The sequence below is a fragment of the Perca flavescens genome, chromosome 3, assembly GCF_004354835.1.
Source record: "Perca flavescens isolate YP-PL-M2 chromosome 3, PFLA_1.0, whole genome shotgun sequence".
NCBI lineage: Eukaryota > Metazoa > Chordata > Actinopteri > Perciformes > Percidae > Perca > Perca flavescens.
The window spans coordinates 1113179-1136022 of NC_041333.1; the positions used below are offsets into that span (position 1 = coordinate 1113179).

Genomic DNA, 22844 nt, shown 5'->3' on the forward strand with positions numbered 1-22844 from the left:
TCGACTAATCGGTCGTTTTGGTCTTAGTCAACTTAGATTTCTTTAGTCGATTAGTCATGTTTGATGCTTTTTTCATGCTAAATGACTTATTTCCAAGAAATGTACGAGCACATCTCTGGTAAACACAAGAATTAAAGTGGTGCTTTTGCATGACTCTTCGCGGAGAAACTCAGATTTACAGATCTGTCGATTAAATCAACTAATCGATTAGTCGATACAATTTAATGAGTGTTAGTCGACTAAGAATTTCTTCAATCGAGCACAGCCCTACAACCAACCAGAGCAACTCTAGTTGATAGATTAAACTTTTGCCGTATCTGGTCGGCCAAACTCCGAACACATTTTCCTTTTTTAAGAATGATTTCAGTGCTTAACTCCAAGTCTTCCAGAGTCGCGGCCAAAGCCGATTCCAAAGACCACTGTTGGCCAGCAGCAGCAGCCATCTTCTTTGTTTTCAAGTAGCAGAATGCGGAACAGTCGCAACTCTGCCATCCTTATGTTAAGCCAGCCCACCGACTCTATGCACGATGTGATTGGTCTGACCAGAATTTAATTTTTGAGAGAGTTGCTAGACGACCCTGGCTGCAAATTACATTTGCTGCCGCGATGATGCGTCTAGATTTCTAGGCTATTAAAAATCCACAATACAAATACCGGTAGTTATAATTGACCATATTTGCAGTTTGAGGTGTCAACAGTTTTACATGGTTAAGGAATTTTTCTTAACCCAGGCATTTTAAATCTGCCTCAAGGAATAAGGCAGGCAATATTATGTTTTTTTCTTATTGTCATTAAAGCCCATGAAAAAAACAAAACCAACAATGAATGGAAGGCCAAACCATGATATGGCTTATTCTTCCATTGTTGTCCAAAAAAATAGTAAAAACACATCAATGTACCACACCACTGCACTGGGTGATATGAACCTACATTACCATGAACATGGCCTCTGGAGGTTATTTTGAGTCAATCCCACATACACAATGCTGCATAAATACTAGCTAGCTTACAAAATATGATGTTATAGTCACCAACTAACGCACTGCACATTTAGGCTTGTTTGAGGAATGTTTGCTTTTTCTTTTCTTTTTTTTGTGACTCGGCTTTTTAAGATTTGCATCTTCTGTAGGAATGAATGGGCTTGGGGATGGGTGCCAGAGACAAGGTCTAGAAGTTGCAAAGCATTGAGGGGCCGAATAACACTTTGTTGAATTTGGTCTTTCTGTGGGATTTAATGATAATGACACAAATATATAATCACACTAGCCTCAACCTTTAACCCAACCGTCTGGTTTCACGAGCTAAGCACACTGCTTATGCTGGCATTCATTATTTTGTGTCTACTTACTCCCCAGGCCAACATTGGGAGTTACCAGTCATTAGGACCACAGTGCATGGGAAATTAGCCATTCAAAATTGGGAGGAAAATGGGCAACATGCAAAAAATACATTGCAAATGCTAATATTAGGGATGCTATTTTCACTGTGTGTTAGCTAGTATGTGTTGTCTACTGAATAAATCTTGGATAGACAGGAATTGACTGTTCCAATCACTGAGTCATAGGAAACTACGTGGTAAAAATGGCTTCCAGATATTTCCGTGGTTAATTACCTACTGTGAATGAACACAGGGAAACCTTTTTAAACCCTTTTTTTGCCTGCTGTTTTCAGGAGTCTGGGTTTTTTCCCGAGGTTAGGGTCACTTGGATACACTGTGGATTCACGGTCCATATTAAAGAGGTATACATGCAGGATGTCCACAGTCAGCAGTTGAATCTCCCAGGAGGGGGGCACTGGGGTTATGGGAAACAGGTTGGGCTGCTTTTCACCACTCACTCTTATTTGTTTCACTCATTCAGCTGTCAGGTGGTTATGATGTTTGGGATGAGCACACAGTCAGTTGTATACTGACACACCCCCTACCACCCAAGTGGGAGATTATTAACACCCACCAGTCAAATACTGGGAGGTGCTGCTGACTATAGCAAGTAAGCTATCAGTACAGTAGTGTTGTCCTATTTGCTCGTACACAAAGAATGGTGACAACCGGGACATGCATTATACTGTAGCTAATGGAAGAAATCTCTTGTTTTTCCGCTAATGTTTTTGGCACGCTTGCAGCTTGGATACCTCAGTATTACACTCACCTATTGTACATTCTATTTCTTAGGTCTCTAGCACCTTGTTTATCTAGTGTCCAACCTGTGATATTATGCAGAGGCGCGGGAAGTCATTTTCAGCAGGGGGTGCTGGCGGGGGGGGTGCGCAGAACGACTCTACCTCTGTGTACATTATCTGGTCACACGGTCACAACAGATTATATTAACCTACTCAATTTACAGACAGCATAATAGCTTACCTTTAGAAGTTCTAATTTCTTGTCTTTTTCTTTGCAAAGTCGCCGATCAAATCCTCAAAGTCCAGCTCCCTCAGCAGCTCGCTAAACCCTACTACACATGCGCTGCTGTGTGTTGGGAGCACTTTACAGGCAACGCAACAAATGTCTCCGGTGGACAGTGAATATAGAATCCACTCCCGCGGTACCGTTTCACCGTTGTGAAGGTGTCGGGTCAGTGCCTCGTTAGTGAGAGAGCGGGTCTTTCTGCCGCCAGCCTCGTCCCCCCTCCGAGATGCTGGACATTTAGCCACCGATTCTGAAAGGCTAATATCCCTCTGGGTATAACTTCCTCCCGGACGGTCTCTGTAATCGGTCCCCGTAGTGCAGGGTCTTCAGAGATGATGGTACCTGAGGGGCCATTACCTTGTTCTGTAATGCTGATGACCGCCGTCCTCATCTCTGTCTTTTTCCACAACAACTTCGCTAAAGTTAACGTTAGCCACCGTTAGCTGTGGCTGAGTGTAGCTGGTAGAAGGCAGCGATTCTTCCAAGCTAACGTTGGCTAGCTCCTCGACATCCTCCTCTTCGTCATTCCCAGCTCTTTTTAAAAAATTTATTCGCGGGACATTTTTAATAGCAGCCGCTTCTTTCTCTCTCTTTTCCACACTTTCACTCGCTGATACAACCCAATCTGACCGGGGATCAGTTACAAATTAATTCCACTCTTTCAATCTCAACTCGTTCTTAGAAAGCTGATATTGGATCAGTGCGATGTAAACAACCTGCTCTATGCCCACCCACCTTTATCTTTAGCCAATCTACACAGTGCATGCGGCCTTCTCCCAATCATTACATTAAACAACTTTTATTTTATTCTGATTGGGTAATTATCACCATAATGATTAATGCCCATTGGGTAATACGGGCTTGATCGCAGTTTGCCAACAAGGGGTGCTGCCACCAACAGAGGGTGCTGCAGCACCCCCAGCACCCCTACTTCCCGCGCCTATGATATTATGTGTTAAGAATGAAAATAGAGATTTGATCCAAGATATCTGGACAATTTCAGCAAAGTCAAGTCAACCGTTATAATTCTCCCCCTACAAATTTAATCAAGTCTTCACCATCTGTCTTATCAACAAACCTCTAATCTATGACATACAACTGAATTTGAGTGTGTGAAAGTGGCAACACAGAAAATATTGGACTTACTATCCCAGAATCACAGGTCTAAAACCACAACTGAGCAGGACATGTTAACTGCATGCATTATTTACAATAATGATGAGTGACAGTCCAAAACAGTTTCTTGTAGTACTGAGGTTACAGTTTGAACTTTCCTGCTTTTCAGCCGGGAACATCGCATGATTTGAAGCAGACAAAATTAATCGGAAATGACACTGATGAATTTCACATAGAGTTTTTTACTATTTTATCAGAACTTTAGTCTAACTTTTCTAGGTTTCAGCATCCACCCTCTCCCCTCATTGTGTGTGAGATAACATTAGAAACAGAAACCGAGGGAAAGAAAGCCATGTCCCCTGACTCCGAGTTCCCTGATTTGGCTTGCTGTGCAGCCCTGGTCCTTGATGCAGATATATTGCGGTAATGGCTTGAACAGGATTTTGCACAACTGTATCCCTGCTGGTATTCAGCCAAATTATTCTGTATTCCCCTGCCATCCCTGCTACACCCCTGTAGTTTGCATTATTCTGCTTTAGTTGCTGATGCTCTCTTCATTTTCAAATAGACTGTAAAGCCGAATACATTTCCCCTTTTGCTGTAACAAATAATACCACATGTTAATACTACATGTTTAGTATTGATGAAGGAACATGTACTGTCTTTTTCAACAGCTAAACTGCTCTGTCACGCAAGGGTAGAGTCAAAGATTACTGTTGCAATGTGGTTGCTATTTTTTGCCTGTACTTGGATTGTGAAAAGGATCATAACAAAACAAGTGGCCAGTTCTAATTAGGGCTTAACAACAATGTTAGAATATCAGATATTGCATGGATTGAATTGCATTTTAAAGAGAAAGGCGTCACAATTTAAAGGTTTACAACCCAGAGCTGTTAGACCAACAATAAATGGGGTACTACTGCCTTTATGTACTCAAAATATTTGTCTTTTACATCCAAGTGAGGTTCATATTATGGGAACACTATGTCAAATCAGACATGTAATCTGAGTCCCAGAAAAAATACACTTGGGTGTTGTCTTACTGCTTTTTGTTGATTCTCTATGGACTTAACAGTGTGGGAGGGAGGTGTGTAGTACATTGCAAAGAGGGGTGTTGACGATATTCCCCTTTGATTGAAGTTTAGACTAAGTTGTACAGGATTTAGGGCAATAAAACGTCATCCTAGACAGCAGTTGGCTAAACATTTTGCATTGGCATGTTGTCAAATACATGTATTTGTGTTTTTATGGGCGATCACTATAGATGTGAACAGTCAACTGGGATTTTGATTTTAATCCCAAACTGATCTAGGCACCTAATCCCCTTGTTCTCACTGTTCAAAGTGGGTGGTAATTGTAAATCATGAGAAGCGTTTTAATTTGTTGCTGAAACAGGGTGAGAGTATGTGCCGGGAAAATCGGGGGGAATGAACTGCCTCTTACCAGGATAATGCTGCTGAAATGCCACACTGACCAAACTACTGGTTTTTTTATTGGCCATTGGTACACACAGGACAGAGACAGAGTTTTGTCAGACTGCTTTACTTCCTCCCTTGTTGTGAAGTGGGGGTTGCTGACGTGCACTGTGATGATTGCATTGAAGAAATTCCAAAGCAGCTTCCTCTATCTATCTATCTATCTATCTATCTATCTATCTATCTATCATTTATTAAAAAGTTTGGGACACCAAAAAACATTAATACACAAAACCCTTTAGATCTAGCACTCAAAACAAAGCCTGACCATTTTTCTTGTATCAATAAAAAATGGTCATAGCACATTTTTAACTTAAGGTTGTTAGCTTTTAGCCTGTCATGCATCAATAGCAGTGTATTGTTCACTACCGGTATTCTTAGCTCTATCTCTGTACATATTGCAAATCTCTGCACATTTTTACAGTACATAATACTAGTCCAGTGTGTGCAGCCTACATGTGTCAGTCATCGACATCATGTAGATCCCTTGAAAAAAAGGATTGCAGAAATAGACGTCACAGTGGACAATGATGGGAATAATTTTAAAGAAAACAGTCTAATTCCCTCTGGGGTCTCTGTGGCATGTGGGAAACTATGTTTCCATTATGTTAGATCAACGTAATGAAAGTACAGTAGCCCATTTAGACCCAGTGAAGGGCAGTGGAGTCTGTGATTACTACAGAACCCATTCTTTCTTCTCAGCAAAGCTCCACCCAACAAGGGCCTGATCTATTTCTGTCCTAATGAATGAAAATTGCGACTAGTTTTCTAAGTTTTTTCTTTTTCTTTCTCAAAGGACAGTGACATGTGAATGTGGTGAAAACATCATGTCTAAAACCAATGCATGATTTTTGAATGAAAGGCTCTCACGTCTAAGCTGTCCTTATGCGTGTCTGTCAGTATGGTTCATTGCTGGGTGTACACTTGAGCATTGTTAAGGAGACTGCTATGAGGAAAAGGATAATTCTCTTCTTTTTACACTTCGAGAGCACAGCTGTCTGCGACATGATGGTGGTGTCCTTGCAGTGGGGATTGCAGTCTACAAATGTAACTGTAGTGAGTCAACGTTGAGGAAATGCCAGTTTTGATTATAAGGTCAACATACAATTTATCTTTTACTATCACAGAGGTTGTGTAGATTGGACCTGGAATTATCCTTGGTAGCCTGTCTATGCAGTCTTTGTTTGGCTTGATGGTAGATTTCAGTGGATGCTGTGAATAATTTACTAAAATCACAACCGATACTGGGCCAACCATATAATGATACTTGTTCTGAAAGTATAAAGGCTTCAGTTGTCTTTGCATGATGTCTGGCTAATTGTTTTATGTAGCAAATGTCATTTATGGCGGTCAGCTTCTGAAGCAAGATAATGTTTTTTTGAGAACACTCAGCTATCTAAAAGAGGACAGGAGCAGTAAGGATGTACTTGATGAGCAAGCAGACCCTGACATAAACAACATTTCTACCCCGGTGCAACTTTCAACACTACTGTGGTGTGATGGTACAGTGCAGGGTAGTCTCTATTAGCATTAACGTGTCAGGGACAGGGATGTTATACACTTAAGCTCTAATTGAGAGAATCCCATTGTAGCTTATACCCTTATTAAGAAAACTAAGAAAATTAAGTTTCCTTTTCACAAAGCAGCTTGGTAAAGGCCTTCCCTTGCTTTCTGTGACTTTTCCAATTGTCTTTTCTTCTCCAAAATTGTACATTTTGTCATTTTCTACTTGCATGGAAAAAAATAGCATTGCTGCCCATTTCTGGGTCCATAGCACTGTGTTCACATACTGAAATGCATCAAACCCCCACATCAAACTAACAAATCCCACACAATAAGGCTGGACGCCGTAGGAGTGTTTGTGTTGCCTTGGTACACAGTGGCAGGCATTGTCCTTCACAAGTTCTACAGCATAGCTGTAGTTGACTCTGATGAGAGGTTGTAACCTATCCTAGCACTTTGTATGTCAACGCTATTGATCTTTTTTCTTTTAAGCATGGATCTTTAATCAAATGCGACCTGGATGAGAAGGACACAGAAGTCCACATTGCTATGGGGGAGCAATGAGAAAAGGGTTTTGAAGAGGACAGTGACATGTGAAAGAGTCCTGCCCACCCCTTTTTAAAGGCCTGTCAGCCTGTGTTTGTTTCCACCATGAATTAACCTACTGAAAAAGCCTCACGCCCTCACAGGATACAATACTAGGAAGGAAGGGGGTAGATTAGAGCTGGTCTAACTAATGTTTTCTTCACACTGCACAAATATTTCTTACGATAAAGACATGCTATAAAACAATACGCCACTTGGCCTATCCTGTCTCTAACTGATTGAGACAAAGTTATAGGCCTCAAAGCAAAGGTCTGAGGGCCTGTGTTAGGAAAATAGGCATTGTCTGTTTGTTCTTCCTGGTCACCCCTAGAGTAACAATACCAAACAAATGACTTCTTTGAGTTGCCAGTGTTTAAAGGCACAGACAACTTTCAGAAAAAAATGCAGGCCCAGTGGATGATGTATTGATGAAGTGCTATCGCAAATTCCCAACTGTTATAATTTTTTCTTCATTTTCCACACATGGCCTACCTACGGCTGTTGCTACAAGGTTTCTCCTTGTCCACTTAGAGATTGGGTCTGGAACAGGTGCTGTTGTGGGCATTAGCCCACTGAGACATTATTGAATAATTGTTTTATGACTGTATCTAATAGTCATATATCAATCCGTATTCATAGATTGTTTTGTGTGAGGTTGGCAGAGTTTGCCAATGCAGTTTTCAAATAAATGTCAATGAACATTTTTTAAACGTGGCCTTGAGAATCAGATGGAAGTTTAATAGTCAGCTAATGTTGCCATTGGCTTCTACTAGACTAAGGGACTTTAATGCTTTGAATGAGTATGAATTACTGCACTCATTAAACAGTAATGAAACACTGCCCTTCAGCCAGTGTTCACCTCCCACACACTTTTGGAAAAGAAAATTACTGAAGCAGGAAAGCGGGTGAGAACTATGGTAGGTCTGGTGCACCCCAGGTTGCTTGCTGACACCTTGGAGAGGAGAATGACAGGTGTAGCCATCCACCTTCCATCAGTATTTTCTTTTTGTAACAAGGGGTACATTTTGTCCACTTTACCTAAAAACAGCAATTTGAGGTTATATCTTCATTGCTGACATTTATGTCAAAATGAAACCGTATTAAATTACTCTTTACAGGATAACTTGGGGGATTACACAATAACACAGTTTCAATACCAAGCATTAAACTGATGTGCTGCTCAGAGAGTTTATAGCTATTGCTAATTTAAACTCTTGTCCCTAGTTTGGCTTTTACATTGTACATTTTCTACTTGCATGGAAAAAATAACATTGCTGGGTCCATAACACTGTGTTCAAACCCTTGCAACAAACAATAACAAATCCCACACAACAAGGCAGGATGCTTTTTCCCACTGAAACAAGCAAAGGCGGTGTAATTCCACCTCAGTATGCCAAGATTCCGGAAGCAAAAGAGGCGGGCATCGTCGATCAACAACCCGACCCGTCCCACAAACCACCAACTGTTTGCATGATAGTAGCACAATTGTCAGTAGAGAGAAGGACAGAGAGAAAGAGAGAGGGAAGCAACTCTACTGTGTGTAGTTCCGCCCTGCCGGTGTCCCTTTACACATACTTCAGTATGGCTCTGTGACTACCTTCACTACTGGCTTAAAGGCGCAACAACTCTGTTCCCCCCATTCCGTCTACGTAACTTTCACACAGACGGCGAGGCGGGTTAAAGGCACAACAGTCCCGCCTTGAACAGGCTGTGTAAAGGGGGCTCATGAGTTCGAAGCATGCCAAGCCCGACCCAGGCTCACGTTGTGCATGCATTACTCCGTCATCAATAACCCCATGACCTGAATACTGCTCCTGAAGTCAGATGACAGGGATCTCATGCAGACACTATAAACTCGGCACAAATCAACCATCCTGTCTTTGTAGTGCATACTATAAATGTGTGACTTGGTGGTCTAAACCACTCTGTCAAACTGTCATGTACTAATATCAGCTTGTAAAATGGATTGACCCAGCCTACTGTAGTTACATTTCTTATGTCCTCCCATGGCTCACACTGTAGTATATGTCTTTACTTCTGCCTGTTTCACTTATGTATTTTCTCCCAATAACTGCCCCATTTCTTTCTTTGTTTCCTTATTCATTCTCGCCTCACTGTATTTATTTCTGAATGCTGAGATCTCGGTTTCCTCTCGCTTTAGTCCTAAACCACACTCCCTACTGCACAGATCTCATGTCTGCATTCTTCTCCTGTGAGGTCTTCAAATCAGTCCCATGAGTGTTGTTTGACATGATAATCTATGCATGGAGTTTGTCTACATGAACATGACACATTGTCTATTTTGTTGCTGCATGTGAATGTTTTCTGGCCTTGTATCCCTCCTGTCTCTCTAGCCAGGAGACAGCCTCCTCCTTTGGGGAGGTCAGGGCTGAAGCTAGGTCAGGTCTGGGTAGGTGGAGTTCTTGGCTAATCAAGTGGCCAACGTGGAATGTTTGAGCCGGTTGCCAGGCAAAGAGGAAGGTTTTGATTTACCATTGCGTCTTTCGAGCAGCTTGTCGCAATTACTGATGTCAGCAGGGAAAGAAACAAATATGAAACATTTCTTCAAAGGGCAAGCATATCCTTCTCATGAGTTCATTCTTTCCTCGGATTTCTCAAGGAAAAAGGGGGCAAAAGTGCAGCCTTTTTCTCTTTTTAAGGCCAGAGTTCATCCTGTTCTCTGGTGCAGGGTGTCACACTTTCAGTACACTAAATGGGTTGCAAAGTATCAAAACAGTGACACAGCATAAAGATAGATGTTTGTCCTATTAAAATTCTTAACCTCATTTGTTTACTGGATAGGAAGATGGATAACCATTAATGAAGTTAGTGACAGTCCTGAGCTTTGCCTCCACTCTCCAGCAGTACGCCTATATCCCTGATAAAACAGCATGACTGCTTTGTTTAACGCACTGCTTACATTTCATTTGCCTGCAGTACTTTAGATAATATTTCACGGAGCTCTAGTTTGCGAGCTCTGGTTGTGTTCCTCATGGTCTCAGCAAGCAGTGCCAAGTTTCCCCACTCTCCTCCTGGCTGTAGGTATCCCATGCAGAGGCCATCTGTCTCTCCTCCCATAATGGTAAGGGTGGAGTCCTCTTTAAGCACCCCCCCCTCCCCCCTTCTCTCCCTCCTTTCCTACTTACTCCCAAATGCTTACTGTAAAACAAACAGAACATAGCATGGATGGAGTCTAGTTTCTCTGTATGCTTTGACAGGCCTGGAAGCTGACACACTGAGATAGACAAACTATGTGCGGTAGCAGTTGGAGTGTCGTGTCAGGTAGCTGCAGTATGTAGAGCATGTTAGGGTGAAGCCTGGTCTAAGACACGTGTCTGCATGCATCACCACAATGTCACGCATGCCAAGCATGTTAGTTTACCATTCAGACAACTAGTGGTGCAGGAGGATTTATTTTTAGTCAGCATGACATCTATATTCTTATACCAGTTAAAGATATTTATATTTGCAAATGTATCTCACTGTGAAGCTTTTATCATGGCAGTATACTTTTAATATATTTTTCCAAGCAAAACAACCTGAGTAGCACTAGTAGGGTGACAACAAACAGCTGTCGTGTCAGCTCAGATGACCATGGTGTGCAGAATGCAAAACCCACATGGCTCTGACCCTGATTCTCCCCCCACACCAGTGCAGAGGACTCCGGCAGATGCAATGCAAACACAGGGTAACACAAGCACTGGTAAGCACATTATAGTAGTGTGGGCTTTTTTTAGACCAGGGGTCTCATTTATAAACGTGGCGTACGCACAAAACGGGGCTGAAAATGTGCGTACTCCACTTCCCACGCAAAGGTTGTGATTTATAAAAAACAAACTTGACGGGAGAATGTGCGGTCCTCCACGCAAACTCTGAACTATGCGTACTCAGATTTTGGAGACAAAATAGGAATTGGCGACGCAGATGGTGAGGTGGTGAACTGAAGTCAGACTGCAGAGAGTAAATGGGAATAAGATTACTCGTAATATTTTCTAGTATTGATGCCTCACGCACATTCTTTCACTCTATATCATCCACGTTACCATGAAGATTAAATCCAGCAGTGTGATTTGCGCTTGTACTGAGTGATAACTGTTCCATAAACACCTCCAACTCAAATCTTAAATAAAAATGTGTTCTTAATATTTAATCAGCGCTGTCTCGCCGTCACATTGTCCACTACGGAGCGCAGGAGGAGGAGACGGCCCGACTGCATGGAATACAGGATAGCATCAAATACCCTAGCATTAGATAACTGCAGAACACAGTGTAAATAACTAAATATCTATCTTTAAAACTGTGCATATATCATCAAATGTCAAAGTCTGGAAATACAGCCGTTAAGCTATTGCGCAATCGTTACCCTTAATGTCCTCGTTATTAGTCTGAACTTTAATACTGTTTGTGACAAAACCTGCATGAAGAAAAGTGTGTTTGCCTATAACACTTTATTTCGTCTTCAAATTGTATCTCAGAGTGGGGATATCATTAGTTGATGCTGTGATTTTGGCAAGGTGTTAACAATCACAAATTGTTGTAAACCTATAAATACTGCGGTCACCCCTTGTGTAATGCTGCATGATGGCACTGCTGGCCCTACAGGAGGACTAACCCCCAATGGAAGAATCGGGAGAAAAAGAGACTTCAGGGACCATGACGATGACTGGCTAATATGCCGATTTAGATTTTCTAAAGCTGAGCTCGTGGATCTATGTACTGAATTGGGACCAGTAGAGAGGGCAAGGCGCCGGAACCATGCCATATCCCGGTCCCAATACAGGTCCTAACCACTCTGGGGGCCACAGGCTGTTTCCAGAGGGAAATGGCAGACAGCTAAGTGTTTTTTTTAAATAAATATTATATATAATCTTCAACTTTATCACTAAGGCTTGTTTGGATATAATATATAGTTCTATTAAATCTTATTATATACGTCTGGTATATCGAAGCTGTCCCCGAGTGCCGTAATGCCTGCTGTTTTGGACGATTTTATTAATAAAGGTAGTCTATAGATCAGGGTTCCATACACTGTGCAAGAACAGGCCGAAATTATAATTCATCCATCCATCCATCCATCTTCATCCGCTTATCCGGTGTCAGGTCGCGGGGGGAGCAGCTCCAGCAGGGGACCCCAAACTTCCCTTTCCCAAGCAACATTAACCAGCTCCGACTGGGGGATCCCGAGGCGTTCCCAGGCCAGGTTGGAGATATAATCCCTCCACCTAGTCCTGGGTCTTCCCCGAGGCCTCCTCCCAGCTGGACGTGCCTGGAACACTTCCCTAGGGAGGCGCCCAGGGGGCATCCTTACCAGATGTCCGAACCACCTCAACTGGCTCCTTTCGACGCAAAGGAGCAGCGGCTCTACTCCGAGCTCCTCACGGATGACTGAGCTTCTCACCCTATCTCTAAGGGAGACGCCAGCCACCCTCCTGAGGAAACCCATTTCGGCCGCTTGTACCCTGGATCTCGTTCTTTCGGTCATGACCCAGCCTTCATGACCATAGGTGAGGGTAGGAACGAAAACTGACCGGTAGATCGAGAGCTTTGCCTTCTGGCTCAGCTCTCTTTTCGTCACAACGGTGCGATAAATTGAATGTAATACCGCACCCGCTGCGCCGATTCTCCGACCAATCTCCCGCTCCATTGTCCCCTCACTCGCGAACAAAACCCCAAGGTACTTGAACTCCTTCACTTGGGATAAGGACTCATTCCCTACCTGGAGTAGGCACTCCATCGGTTTCCTGCTGAGAACCATGGCCTCAGATTTAGAGGTGCTGATCCTCATCCCAACCGCTTCACTCTCTGCTGCGAACTGATCCAGTGAGTGCTGAAGGTCGCAGGCCGATGATGCCATAAGGACCACATCATCTGCAAAGAGCAGCGATGAGATCCCCAGCCCACCGAACCGCAACCCCTCCCCACCCCGACTACGCCTCGATATCCTGTCCATAAATGCTACAAACAGAATTGGTGACAAAGCGCAGCCCTGGCGGAGGCCAACCCTCACCTGAAACGAGTCTGACTTACTGCCGAGAACCCGGACACAGCTCTCACTTTGGTCGTACAGAGATTGGATGGCCCTGAGAAGAGACCCCCTCACCCCATACTCCCGCAGCACCTCCCACAGTATCTCCCGGGGGACCCGGTCATACGCCTTTTCCAGATTCACAAAACACATGTAGACCGGTTGGGCATACTCCCAGGCTCCCTCCAGGATCCTTGCGAGAGTGAAGATCTGGTCCGTTGTTCCACGACCAGGACGGAATCCGCATTGTTCCTCTTCAATCTGAGGTTCGACTATCGGCCGAACCCTCCTTTCCAGCCCCTTGGAGTAGACTTTACCAGGGAGGCTGAGAAGTGTGATACCCCTGTAATTGGCACACACCCTCTGGTCCCCCTTTTTAAAAAGGGGAACCACCACCCCGGTCTGCCACTCCTTTGGCACTGTCCCAGACTTCCACGCAATGTTGAAGAGGCGTGTCAACCAGGACAGCCCCTCCACACCCAGAGCCTTGAGCATTTCTGGACGGATCTCATCAATCCCAGGGGCTTTGCCACTGTGGAGTTGTTTGACCACATCAGTGATTTCCACCTGGGAAATTGACAATGATCCCCCATCATCCTCCAGCTCTGCCTCTAACATAGAGGGCGTATTAGTCGGATTCAGGAGTTCCTCAAAGTGCTCCTTCCACCGCTCTATTACCTCCTCAGTTGAGGTCAACAGTGTCCCATCCTTACTGTACACAGCTTGGATGGTTCCCCGCTTCCCCCTCCTGAGGTGGCGAACCGTTTTCCAGAAGCACCTTGGTGCCGACCGAAAGTCCTTCTCCATGTCTTCTCCAAACTTCTCCCACACCCGCTGCTTTGCCTCTTTCACGGCAGAGGCTGCAGCCCTTCGGGCCCTTCAGTACCCTGCAACCGCCTCCGGAGTCCTCTGGGATAACATATCCCGGAAAGACTCCTTCAGTCGGACGGCTTCCCTGACCACCGGTGTCCACCACGGTGTTCGTGGGTTACCGCCCCTTGAGGCACCTAAGACCACAGCTCCTCGCCGCAGCTTCAGCAATGGAAACTTTGAACATTGTCCACTCGGGTTCAATGCCCCCAGCCTCCACAGGGATGCACGAAAAGCTCCGCCGGAGGTGTGAGTCAGACAGGGGCTTCCTCCAGACGTTCCCAATTTACCCGCACTACCGGGCTTACCAGGTCTGTCCAGAGTCTTCCCCCACCCCCTGACCCAACTCACCACCAGATGGTGATCAGTTGACAGCTCCGCCCCTCTCTTCACCCGAGTGTCCAAAACATACGGCCTCAGATCAGATGAAACGATTATAAAATCGATCATTGACCTTCGGCCTAGGGTGCTCTGGTACCAAGTACCCTTATGAGCATCCCTATGTTTGAACATGGTGTTTGTTATAGACAATCCATGACTAGCACAGAAGTCCAACAACAAACAACCACTTTGGTTTAGATCAGGGAGGCCGTTCCTCCCAATCACGCCTCTCCATGTGTCTCCATCATTGCCCACGTGCGCGTTGAAGTCCCCCAGCAGAACAATGGAGTCCCCCCATTGAATTATAATTCAATTTGTAGCAATTCCTGAACGTCTGAGAGGTTGTTTGCTTTTTCTCCACCAGTCGTCATGATTCGGTGTAATGAAAGAACAACTGCCAGGGTCATTAACATACTGATCAGCATTCACGAGGTGCTTTACATTGACTATTTATAGTTAAAAATGGGCGTGTACAGGGCGGGATAAGAGGCTGATTCACGTACGCACGTTTGTAGTCAATCTGTGATTTATAAAGGGAACATTGCTTACAGGTGTGCGTACACACGGTTTTAGACATCTGACTTTTTTTCGGCGTACGCCATTTTGGGCTTTTGGGCGCACGTACACTTATAGTAAGGATCCTACGCACAGTTTTATAAATGAGACCCCAGGTCATGATTCAAAGGTGGCAAAAAGCTGTATATGGAAACCTAAATTATCTTGGAGAAATGGAATAATAATCCAAAAGTGACTTTCCCACATGTCTTTCCAAGTGAACGACAAATAAGGCAGGCTGAGTTATATTAAGTCCTTTAGTTTAACAGGTTAAATACAGTGCAGGACTGTACGAGATCAGCAGAGGAAAAAACAAACTGGAAAGCCCAAGTATTATAGCACAGCATGAAACTTCACAACACAATGCAACATGCATTTAGGACTCAGCAGCCATTTAAACAAAATGCCTGACTCTTACACACACGGGAGGAGACGTGTGTGTGTGTGTGTGTGTGTGTGTGTGTGTGTGTGTGTGTGTGTGTGTGTGTGTGTGTGTGTGTGTGTGTGTGTGTGTGTGTGTGTGTGTGTGTGTGTGTGTGTGTCCCCACTGAAATTACAGGGGACGTAATGGAGCACGGGGAGCCTCAGCCTCCTTTGGCTATATTCCTCACAAACCAAGATAACATTGCTGTGGCTTACCACTCCCATTCATGCCAAAGACTCAAAATACCAGCCAGTGGACCCACTTTTATAAGCTTTACTCCATACACATCCGAGACTACGTACAATGTGGAAATTTATGGCTCCCAAATATAGCTTACTCCGACTGCAACCGTGTCAAGAAAACTGAGGCACACTGTTGGAATATTTTGAATGAAATCAAGTTTTTACATTTTATCTGTAAAACAAACATTTTCAAAAGGTTTTATGTGGATCTACTCCACAATTCACTTTTGAATTTGTATAGCCTCTTGAAAATGTTTAAGCGTACATGGTTCTCTATCAATGACTCATTTGTGTGATTATGCTCACAGTCTTGGATGGATTTTTTTGTTTTCCATTCAGGGCTGTAGCCTTAACCTGTAATTAAGGATTTATTTCAGGTTAGGTTTGCAAGATACTGCATTCATTCCCACTAAGTTGGTTGTTTTTGTTTTCTTTTGCTACATGCTCATCTATCAACTGTGACATGCAGATGTCTGTACAGCTTGCACATCATGAACACCAAATCAAACTCCTCAGTTTCTTTATTTCAGTGTTAAAGTTTTTGCTGTGACAAATGTCAGGCATTTGTTGTCACATGTTCATCTTGTCTTGACTTGCTTTTCAGAAATTACAGCAATTAAATAGCCATTAATGTCCAAAACCAAGTTTACATGCTGCATTACTTAACTTCCAAATAACTGTAATGTAAAAAACAAACTGCGGTGGGCTTCAAGTCAAATTAAGGGCCTCGTTAAAAGAGAGCAAAAAACCATAAAGTTGTTTGTTTTGTTTCATCTCCTTCCAGTGATTTTTTTTTCTTTCTTTCCTGCTTAAAAGGTGCTCTGATGATTAGCAAGAGGGACAGTCTGAGTGTCCTGTGGTGAAAGTGTGTTGCTTATTAAGAGGGAAAGCTAGCACTCAGAGTAACCAAGATGAAGTCTGGGGCCTCATTTATAAAACTGTGCGTATATTCTATTCTGAAAGATTTCGTACGCAAAAACAATATTCTGATTTATAACCCCTTGCGGCGCACACCAGTACGCACTCTTCTCGTTATAAATAAGGACGTGCGTTACCTTATGCGGTCGTGCACGAGCCTCATGCTCCTCCCAAGGTCGTCCCATATTTGTCCTAATAAGGTCCATGTTAATCAATCAATGAATATTCCAGCCTTGAAAGGAGCCCTTGATCACCAATCACGAAACGGAAAAATGGGGAAAAAACACGATTCAGTGATTGTGAGATTGAGGTGCTCCTAACTAATTTTGGATCATTATTGGTGCAAAACAGGTGAAAGTGCTTGAAATGTACCAATTTGGTAACTTGTATCGGTAACTGTGTGGGAATAGCAGGTGCAGAAAGACAACATTCCCACACACAGACACCTACAATCAGACACGACCACATAAAGACGTGCACACACACACACACACACACACACACATCAAACAAACGCATTTCACGGGGAGAGGCAGAGGAGAGCAGCGGAGGAAAAGCGCATTTCCTCCGTTGCACGGTGTGGGAGGAGCCCCTGCCTCTCCCCGTTGCTGGCAGCCCCTCGCCGGGCACCGACGACCGGCTCTGGGTCGGTTTAGCAAGAACGGGATTGTTGGGTTCAGGAAAACAAAAACTGGGTTGGGTTCGGAAAACGGACATACCATCGGAGTTCACTAAAACTTAGTCTACAAAACCTTGGGAGCATTACGCATGATCACACGTGTGGTCAAAAGGTTGCGGAAAACTGGGAACATTTTTACGCATGGAAATTCTTTATAACTGTTTGTTTAAAACTCTTGCGAGGAATGTTGCGACGACAAATTTCACCCTGCTTCACGCAACTTTTTCTTGCGTGACAGGTTTTATAAATGAGGCCCCTGGTCTTTTTTTTTTTTTTTACCCCAGGAAAAACATATGCCAACAAATGATGGCTGCTAATGTGACTATGGGGAAGACTATGTTGATGAGTGAAGGAAATGAATGCACGACACCGTGTACTGCATCTTGTAGAAAGCTAATCAAGAATGTAATTTCAATCTGAGCCTCCCTGCTGGCACATCCGAGCTACTTTGAATCTCTAATCTCTGAATCCAATGAAGTGACAGTGTCATGAGAAATGCATTTTTCCAATTTAATGAAAGCTGCAATAATGATGTGTTGCTGTTTATCTGAATCTCATCTCTATCCTGTTCTCTCAGCAGGTGTGAGCAGTAACCAGGTGGTTGTGCCCGAGAAAGTGAATGCAGTGCTGGGGAAGAACATCACACTGAGCTGCAGAATAGAGGTGGGCTCCAACCTCACACAGAGCTCCTGGGAGCGTCGTCTCCCTTCAGGCACCATTACCTTGGCAGTGTTCAACCCCGAGTTTGGAATCTCTATCTCTCCAGAATACACCAAGCGCATCTCATTTGTTTCCCCCTCTGTACGAGATGCTTCCATTACCATTGAAGGAGCTGGCTTTGCAGATGTCGGGTCCTACACCTGCAAAGTGGTAACATTTCCTCTGGGCAATACACAAGCATCAACCTACGTTAATGTATTAGGTAAAGTATAGCTCTGTCACTTCCTTTTTCCATCGTATCAAGTGCTTCCTAATGCTGTCCTTTAATCCCACTTTTCAAAGCAGGACACTGTTGGTTGTGATTAAGCAAAGATAAGGTGACTCCTAAGTGTTTGCCCTGAAGGAACAAACTACTCCCTAAAGCTACCTGGCTTTTTAAATTACTACCTGGACACAGGCCATGGAAAGCTGTGTAGAAGCTGCTCTGGTGTGGTCCCTCTCATCTCACTCACCCCACTTTCACTCTTTGTGGAAAATTGCTATGTCAGGTTTAAATTAATTTCCCCATAAGGTCCTCCACAAGGCCACTTACATACAAATCACAAAGCGCACATATTAATACTTGTTTGAAACATACAGACTCTCTCTTCATGTAGCAACAACCATGTAAACAAAGTTCAAACACTCCCAACTTGATGCAACTAGTTGCATGTAAACAACAAGTTAATTGCAGGGTGTAATACAGAGCGACTCTCATGACATTCACTTGCATTTAACCATGCTACATGAACGAGTTTCATATGTAGCAATGGTCATAACACTTGCAGCTGTTTCCCTCGAGGCAGTGAGGATTGTTGTTAGCTCTGCCCTATTTATCCTTTGTCACTCATCATGAAATCATACCTCAGGCTGAGTAATTAGCATTTGTGAAGCTCTTACAGGCATTGAAGAAGCAGAAGACAAACTTGGCAATCTGCGGTGTAAAAAATTATAATAAAAGATATACTTTTGGGTATCTATTATATTTCCTGATAACCCCAACAAAAAAATACATGGTCACAGTATATAATAAAGATCAATAAGCAAAAAGAAAACCTGTGTATCAACAAACAAACACACACTGTACCAAGATTTATATCTTTTCTTTATATCTATTTATTTATGCAATACATTTTTAATGGGGATTCTCATTACCATTTTCTTTTTTTTCTCAAAACGTACATGTATATTCTACACTGTATGGGCACTTCTAGTAACCTCCTCTCTGAGGAGCATGAACGTTGAACTTTCTCTGTGGTCAGCGTATGTTTCAAGTCCTAAATTGGTGGTTGGATTGCACTCAGGCAGCGCTGAGAGTAGGAGATTGCACTGTAGGTAGTAGTTTGTTGTCTCCCTCCAGAGACTGAAGGATGATGACTAATGAGTGGTACATTAAGGGCTGCTGTGACAGCCACAGTGTCTGCAACATCACAGTGTTCAGCTACCCCTTGCGCTCCTCTCTGAGCAGCTTCTTAGGCATGTTGTGTTGTTCTTTTTTTTTTTGGCTTACACAAAAGCATATTCACACCCCTACACAAATACATGCTTCAGCCTACATTAGAACTCCGATGTATTTAATTTGTGATTATGGTGGAAGTATATGTTCTATGGCAATTAGATACATGTCATGTGGGCATAGGGTATTTTTCTTAAAGAGCACACATCACAATTACAAGACCTAAACTTGTTTCAAAAGGGTTTTGAGAAAGGAAAATGTGGCTACATCTCTAAAATATGGATGGATAACACGTCAGCATATGGACCATATATCCATGGTCCAGAGTGTGTATTGTATTTGCTTCAGTTTAAAACTACTTAACTCAAAGTTCCAAGTTTTGATTCATGTTTATACTTTGAGGTTTAGGAAAAAGCACTTGACATAATTTTCATTCCTTTCAAATGAACTAAAGTAAAGCAATGAAGAGGCTCAAAGCCATAAATAATAGACCTGAGTCACGACACACATCATAATGATTAACAGGTGCAGTGGACATTGACTTCATTTCTGAAGTTACACTCTTGACACAAACCTTGTCTTGTATCTAATCATGAGACACCTTGGCTCAAAGCTTTCTCACTTTCCTTTTCATCCTTGTGTCTGCAGCTGCTCATAGACAAGGCCCAAGGATCAGTTCAGCAGGAAGTGTGTTACAGTGCGTGAGCCAAAAGTCCCCACCAGTAAGCAATAGGAAGGAACGGCATTCTTTTTTGTTTAAAATTGTCTGTTCATTCATCTGCCCAATAATGCAGCGTCCCTTTTTTTGCTGAGTCATAAAATTGAGAAATCAGCCCCACAGAGAGATGGTTAAAGTTGCTTGCTCACCAAAGCCAAAATCTGAAGAGGGTCATCATTTTTCTGTGGTGAAAAATGTTTCATTTCTCCTTTCAGTCTATTAAAATAATGCTGGACTTCCCCCCCCCCCCAGTTTCTGTGAAGTATGTGTCATGAAGCTATGTTTGACTTGCGTGTTGCTATATGTTGTTCTGTTGCCTATAAACTATTGAGACCAGCTTTAACTAATGGCTTACTTGCAGATCATTTCACTGATATTATTGGCTTGCCATGTGTGGCTTCATTTGCACAGTTAGTTATGGTTGCTTCCCTACCTTATCTTACTTTGAGCACCAACCTCTTGCATCACAGCACCCAAAATCTAAAACAAAAAGGATGGCTCTTTATTTCAGAACTGCAATAGATCATTACACCAAAGTGACTGTTTTAAATAGTAGAAATGGCAATTTATAGTTTTTCCATGCTAAATCTTACTGTAAAAATGTCCAGACGTGACGCATGACCATCCAGTTAAACCCTTTCTTTCTAGGGGTTCCCTATCTGACGTCAGTGTTCAGTGTGCATATGTGGATCAGTGTGTATATGTGGGCAGGAAAGGGCCAATGCAGCCAGTTTGCTGAAGGGAAATCGTTAACCTTTCCCCTAAAGCATTTCCACTCATCCAGAGCATTCCCCTCCCTTCCTGACAGCAACTCCAAATTAACACGTCTCTCTGATTTAGTTATTCTGAAGCTTTCGGCCAGCTCGCCTCTTAACATAGAGCAGCTACTGTTTATAGTCAGAGGCCTGTAAGGAGGGGCAAAGAGAAGTGAGTGAAGAATGTGAGGTGGATGCCTAAGAGCGGCGTCCCCCCGCCCTTGCAGTGGGTACAGGAGATGCCAGGTTATTTTTGGAAAAGGGGGCGCCGGGAGATATTTGATTTTGTTGTTGGACCTCCTGCTCAACTGGTGGAGCAGTGGGTGGCAAATGTCTTAAAGGTGATGGCCTTGCCTCGTGGGTTAGGCTGGTGTGTGCCGTCGTGTGTCTTTTAAAACTGTCACCGTGGTAGTAAGTGGAACAGCTGTTCTTTTAAGAGGGACAGAGATGGAGGAGGCGGTGCACTGCAAGACAAAGAAGAAGGATTTAGCATAAGAGGGAAATTCTAGCGTGGAAGGGTACACTGCATAGACTGCATAGCCAGTTTACTTCGCTACCCCTCCATTGTGGTCTCTTCTCCTTCAGCCGACCATCTTTTGAATTTCAACTGTCCTTTTTTCTTCTTTTTTTACAGATCCCTGTGTGTTTTTTAGGCCAGTGCAGCATAAGATAAGCTATTTTACTGCTTTGCACAACAGGTAGAGGGGTTCTGTTATTCTGGTCACGTCCCTCTTGCATGGATCTGTTTTGCCTCTCTGTTGAGAAAATCCTTGTTCTGTCTAAACCTGCAGTTATTCTCGGGAAGCCGGTATACCATTTTCCCAGCTCTGAAGCACTGAGAAGTGTACAGTAACTTAGCGCCTCATTTTCCAGTACAACACAGTCAAACACACCACAGTGTTGACTGCCAGTAGCGTCTGATTCTGCAACACTAAGGGGTTTTCCCCAAAGGCATATGCATACTTCAGGCTCTGCTAGTAGAACCATACAGTGGGACCAATAGTTTACTCTAACTCAGTCCATTACTATATGTTTGACACACAACAATAAAGATAGCTCAGTCTCCACTGAAATGCTTCCATATGATTTAATAGCATGGTTCATCAATTTTGAATGCATATATATGTGAAATGGATGAAGTCAATATGCTCTTTCTGGCAGTTAGGTATACTAATGCCACTTCTGTGCATATACAATATGATGGACATTATTTATTTATACACCTACACAAAAAGATCAATATTCATTTTTAATCTTCTCCATTCTGTCATTTCCTCTCCCCCACCCCCCTTTTCTCTATCTCTCTGCTCTGCTCCCTTTATCCCAGTGGAGCCAAAGGTGTATGTGTCCGCCGGCCCCACAGCTCTGCTGGATGGTGGCAACGAGTCGCTGGTGGCCACCTGCATAGCAGAACGTGGCCGTCCCGCTGCTGAAGTATTCTGGGAGACGGAGCTTTATGGACGAAGTGAGAAACAAAGTCAGGATGAGCCCAACGGCACCACCAGTGTACATGTGCGCTACATGTGGCCACCGCAGAGCTACGCGCAGGGGAAGACGCTCACCTGTGTGGTGCGCCACCCGGCCCTGCAAACAGAGTTCCGCATACCCTTCATACTAAATGTTCAATGTAAGTGCTGAGTTATATATATATATATATATATATATATATATATATATATATATACAGTGGGGGAAATAAGTATTTGACCCCTTGCTGATTTTGCAAGTTTGCCCACTTACAAAGAATGCAAAAATCTACAATTGTAATCATATGTACATTCTAACAGGGAAAGACAGAATCCCAAAGAAAATTCCAGAAAATCACATCATATGAATTTATTAAAATTGATAACCATCTGATGAGGAAAAACAAGTATTTGACCCCCTGGACAAACAGCAAGTATTCTGGCTCCTACAAGCCAGTTAGTCTTTCTTTAAGACACAGCCCCAATCCGAACCAATTATTTACATCAAATACACCTGCCTCACCTCGTTACCTGTATAAAAGACACCTGTCAACACCCAAACAACCAGCATCC

General features: G+C 43.3%; 1 protein-coding gene across 3 annotated transcripts in view; it reads left to right on the plus strand.

Moving 5' to 3' along the window:
* Positions 1-22844, plus strand: part of nectin3a (nectin cell adhesion molecule 3a) — a 36652-nt gene that overhangs the window by 3876 nt on the left and 9932 nt on the right. The window contains exons 2-4 of one of the 3 annotated variants that reach the window (XM_028573565.1): positions 10736-10786; positions 17755-18099; positions 22133-22432. In XM_028573565.1, the coding sequence (XP_028429366.1) occupies positions 10736-10786; positions 17755-18099; positions 22133-22432 (696 nt within the window). The remainder of the gene's footprint in view (positions 1-10735; positions 10787-17754; positions 18100-22132; positions 22433-22844) is intronic. The other 2 variants (XM_028573566.1, XM_028573567.1) reach the window with 2 other exon arrangements.